This window comes from Pundamilia nyererei, unplaced genomic scaffold (assembly GCF_000239375.1).
Source record: "Pundamilia nyererei isolate P.nyererei 1_Seehausen unplaced genomic scaffold, PunNye1.0 scaffold00199, whole genome shotgun sequence".
NCBI lineage: Eukaryota > Metazoa > Chordata > Actinopteri > Cichliformes > Cichlidae > Pundamilia > Pundamilia nyererei.
Window position 1 is genome coordinate 1078778 of NW_005187600.1, and position 5366 is coordinate 1084143.

The 5366-nt window shown below is 42.3% G+C and overlaps 1 protein-coding gene across 2 annotated transcripts in view; it reads right to left on the reverse strand.

Annotated features, from left to right (window-relative positions):
- Positions 1-1063: 1063 nt before the first annotated feature.
- Positions 1064-5366, reverse strand: part of matk (megakaryocyte-associated tyrosine kinase) — a 13711-nt gene continuing 9408 nt past the window's right edge. For both annotated transcript variants that reach the window (XM_005747554.1, XM_005747553.1), the window contains exon 13: positions 1064-2588. In XM_005747554.1, the coding sequence (XP_005747611.1) occupies positions 2373-2588 (216 nt within the window). In that variant the 3' untranslated portion in view covers positions 1064-2372. The remainder of the gene's footprint in view (positions 2589-5366) is intronic.

The following is a 5366-nucleotide window of genomic DNA, read 5'->3' on the forward strand; positions in this document are numbered from 1 at the left end:
TTCCAGCAAATTATATTCTGAAAGGAAGCAATGATGACACCGGAGCTTTAATCGTTATGTTAAGGGTTCAGGAAAAAGTTGATTCCGTTCATCTGGACGTAGCGTATTCAGTGGGAGAAACTTCATCATTTATCCAGCTTTTTTGTGATTTGGATGATTTGTCATGTGTCAAGACATTTAATTTGACGGTTGTTACAGCCATATTTAACACACTAGCTTAAAAACTGTTTTTTTGTTTTGTTTTAGAAATTCTTAATGAAGCTGGAAAATTCAAACACAATACAAATACAAACAAAATTTAGACTACAGACAAAAAGGCCCTGCAAACAGAAATATGAGGGTGTTACAGCTAATTTGCCCAATATGAGATGGTTACGTTTTAATTGGAGGACTGCAGCCTGTGCAAAGCTGAAAGTCAATGCTTCAAGCTCTCATGTGAGGTCAGAGAGTTAGGGACAAAAACGTGGGACTGCATGGTATTGTGCGCCTAACTTTCCCTATCCTGGAACAGCTGAAGCCAACAGCTGAGTCCCTATCAATTCTGCTTCAGCAGATTAGCTGTTGGCTAAGTGTTACTAGAACGTGCACCTTAGAAAGCTTTAGGTTCTCTGAGAAAAACGTATCAGCTCACCCAGCGACATATGGACACCTGGATGAAAGCTCAGTCACACCTAAACACACACGAGCAGAAAAACATGTGATGCTCGTGAAAAAACCTTTCAATTATGTTTAAATCATTCTCAGCAGAGGAAGCACATTTCAACATTTGCTTCTTTTATAAATCCTTTCGCAGAAAATTGCTGCTCATCCTGTTACACAGAGCAGATTGAACAAATCGCAGAGGATAACAAGGATAACAAGAGATGGAGGATCAAGCCTCAATTTGCGATTCGTCTCTTGGGACAGTACCAGGCTTACCAAGACTTAAATCAAATGACATCTTAAATTTGGTCGTGTGACACAACAACAATCCAAAAAGAGGCTGCATTTTGCTCCAAGATTTGCTTTTAGTAATACCAAGAAATCTCTAAACTAAAAAAAAAAATCACAGCTGACAATCACGTGGTGAAAAACAGGTCATATGTGCACTTTAATAAATAGAACATGAAAGAAACACATGCAGTTGTTCCATACATTTAAAAAGATGATTTTTCTGAATTTAGGGTCTAATTTCCATTTGCTGATTTAAATTCTTGAGTCCCTTTGAAAAGAAATGTAATGAGTTCCTCGTGTTGTGAAGGTTTCCTGTTGTTACTCTGTAATCACACGTTATTTTGGGGATTTCTCTTTAATATGCTTGAGTTGTGTTTACAGGTTTGGCATGCACTCCCAGTTAGAAGAGATGCTTCAGACCTGAAATGGCTGATGAGTAATGCACGAAGGCCTAAAAGACAAAAATCAACAAGAACGAAAGAAAAAAATTACTCTGACCAATTAAGTGGTGTTTCAGGAGTTATCTTAAAAGATAAGATGGATAAGATTATATTATAAGATTATAGGATTATAAATAAGAGAGCTGCTTTTGAAAGCTAGCTTAGCCCGTAACAATAATTGACTATAACAGCATTTGTCCAAGATATTATTTGGTCCCTAAGTAGAATTTCTTAAATATCTCTAAAGGCACCCATTAAAAAAATCTTAAAGTTGTTATTTTCTTTTTCTACTGGAAGTAAATGCTCGTGTATTTCAAATACTGAAAATTTGACCCTAATTTCAGGAAAAAATGACAAATTTGGGGAAATTGCACCATAAATCAGTGCCTGTATAATGAAGAGCAACCAAATGAGCTCCTTACAGGTACATCAGAGTCACAGTCTCGTCCCTGCGCAGATATTTTGTTCTCTGTTTGTGTCCTCTTAGACATGTGACCTGAAAGCTCCTGTCCTCTTTCTGTGGACAGTGAAAGCTGCTTAATCTGGACTCTGAGTACACATATTCTTTCAAAACCCCTAAAACTGACAACCGGCTATAAAAGAAGCAGAAACTCAGACAGGCTGAATCCTGTAAACGCCACTCTGTTGTTACTGCTCTGCAAAATGTACATAGTGTTGCTTTAAGGGTTTACCAAAATTATAACAATCCATCCTGAGAGGAACATAAATATCTGCACTAAATATTATTGCAATCCATCCAACAGCTGTCGTGACAAAAGTCAAGCGTTTCACGGTTTATTCCGTAGTTTATCAGGTTAGGTAGGCCATCGAGACCCAAAAGGTGAAGTTTGGTGTAGTCATGGCTCCAACCATTTTGCATCACATACATTCATGATCAGAGTTCATGGTCTTTTCTCTCAGTAAAACTCTTGTGGCTCTAAAACTCAACGGTCCAACAGCTTGTATTTGTATCCCAGACTGCAGGGCAATAATTCAGGATCAAGATCCGGTCTGATCTTGAGACTTTGACCCAGAGCCCGGGCTGAGTTTTTCCATCTCTCGGTCCAGTTTCTCCCTCAGCTTGTGAAATCCGGGTCTTTTCCGAGGTTCCTGCTCCCAGCAAACCCTCATCAGGGAGTAAACACTTGGAGGACAGTCTTCTGGAGCTTCCATGCGATAGCCTTGTTCCACTTTGTCTTTCACCTCCTGCAGAGACTAAAGCAGAGGAGCAATGGGAAAATGTTTGACATAGGAACTGATTACCTCAGAAGATTAATACATTAAATGTGTTAAACGGGTTTTCATGGTGACTAAAATCAATTGCAGAGTATTAAGAAACAATCCAAACTTAAACAATGAGAGCTGCACTTTATGCAGAACTGCAATCATTGTCTGTTGTATTTAAAGCACTGAGGGACGGACACCTGCACTATTGATGTGAAGCAACAACAAAACCACTGTGGGGGTGGAGTGCAGGTTTTGGCCAGGCTGTCAGGGAAGAGGTGAGGCAGAAGGATTTAGGGAGTAGGGTCGGCTGAGGTAAGTGACACACCTCAAGTGCATCAGCCAATTAACCACATCTTGATATAGTGCAGGTCAGAGAGGACAAACAACCACATGCTTGCCCTTCCTCCAAGGAGAAGCCAAAAGCCGAAAGAAGCTTGAGTTTCTATTTACGTTGCATGTCAGGAACCCGCAAAGGCGCCGTGGGATGTACAGTGTGCGTAAGTCAACACTGTAAATCAGCGGTTCCCAAACTTTTTCGCTGGCCCCCCTTTGTTTTACAGAAAAATGTTCGCGCGCGCGCACACACAAACACATCCTCCAACCACACACACCCACATTTGCTCAATTGCGGTTTATTTCACACCTCAAACATTTAGTGAACAATTAAGCAAATACAAGTAACCTGCAGGTAGTAAGAAAATAAACTACTAACTCGTTTACGCTGCGTCCGCACCTACACGGGTATTTTTGAAAACGCAGCTGTGTCGTCCACGTAAACGATGTTTCGAATCACCGAAAACTGAGATTTTTTTTAAAACTCCTTTTTTGCGTTTACGTGTGGACGAGGAACACAGAGTTCGTCAGGCAACGTCAAAGGTACGTGCCTTTATTCGGGTCACGCTGTGGCCACGTCATTGTTTACATGAGAGGAATTGCAGAATAGCAGATTAACAGTATTTTGTCTCTATCTGCAGGTTTTACACGCTTACATATAAACACTCAGTTACTGTCCCTCCATTTACAAAGGCAGAGGCGTCACGGTGTCATTATTTTACATGTAGTTGTTTTTTCCTGTGTAATAATGTTCAACATTGCTATCAATGATTTTTTTTTTAAAAATGTCTCTCTGTGCAAAATGGGTTTAAAAACATAAACAGCTGTGGGATCCTGTTAGTCTGCGATTTAGACAGGGGGAACAAATCGTGGCAGGATCAGCCTGATGTTATTTGTATCCAGCTGTAACTTTACTGTATAAAGAGCAAACATCTCCAAACTGTCAGGAGTAGTTAGTCATTACAACAAGTGTTTGTGAACTAAAAATCAAGAATGTGGGATCCTGTTTGTCTGTGATTTGGAGAACCCAGGGAAAACCAACCCTGCAAGGAGACCTACCTCGGCACCTGTGCAGGTGAAGCCAAAGGGCAGATTTGCTTCACCATATTTTCTCGTCTTTGGCTTAGAATGAAGTTGGTTTGGAAACATATTCAGCGACGCTTCATCTCCTGCTTTGCGTTTCTGTGGGCGCCCCGTGCTAGCAGAGTCCAAGCGTTGTTGTCCCCCCCCCAGCAATAGCTCTGCGCCCCCCCTAGGGGGCGGGCCCCACACTTTGGGAAGGTCTGCTGTAAATGAAAGACCTGTTGTTGACCAAGTTTGAAGCCATGAGCGCTGTGAAGCAGGTTTTCGGGTTTTGACCACTCGGCTTTCCCCTTCAGATGTTCCTCAGCCCATGGGGCTTGTGCTCCTTCTACCTAATGTTTCTGTTCACTGGGATTCTCAACAACCACTATGTCTGCTTGGCTGACCAGCAGCTGCTTGTTTGTCTGGAACATTAGGTCCCAATACCTTAACCCTGTTGTTCTCAACCACCTCATCAGGACTTTGGGACTTCTAATCCGTATGTGACACAGACGTTCCTGTACACTGTCCCAGCTTGTATCTTAAATTCCACTATTATACGTTCAATATCTCCAAAGCACCTTTGCACAGCCTGTAACTTGGGTCCTGTCAGTTGTGGTAGACTCCTGCCTCCGTGGATCTGGTGTCTTGGGCCCGTCCTGGCACCGGCTGTGTTGTCCATTAGGCCAGCTTTTTCTAGCCACTGGTAGATTTCTTGAGCTACCTCTCTCTGTCGCTGCCTTTTTTTCAGCTGCCCGAGGTACTCTTGGAGCAGCCGATCTCTTGGGGACAGATTCCTGATGTACTCATGGATGTTTCCTCCTGCATTGTGGTTCTGGTTTCTGTGGCAGTGGTAAATATTAGTTTGACTGAATCTGGTGTTGATGATAGTGAGTTGAGCTGTGCTCATGTCTGCAAGCATCTGTGAGTTCATCTGTAAGCTGGGGCAGTGGTGCCCTTGGTTGTGTGGATGCTTTGAGTCTGGCCACAATCTCCATCCTGTAGTTCAGCTGCATCTTCTACCAGAGGCGACTCATTACTCATTATTATTATTCCCATTGTGGCGTAGCCTCTGGATCTCCAGATGTTACTGCGCGAGGCAACCAAGTACTTCATAGTCAGTGTAAATGTGGGTCTTCTGCTTATCCATAGTTCCCATATGCACTGGCTATAACAGCTCTTACTGGGTCAGCTGGTATTACATCAATTCCCTGTCTTGTTACAGACACATACATGGAAACTGAGATGTTCTCGGTTGGGGAACAATGACGTACTTCTCATCAGTATGTCCTGACATCGAGCTTGTTAAGCCAGAAGATGTCCGAGCCAGTATGGCAATAGTTAACAACTTCAACAACTACTGGACTAAAA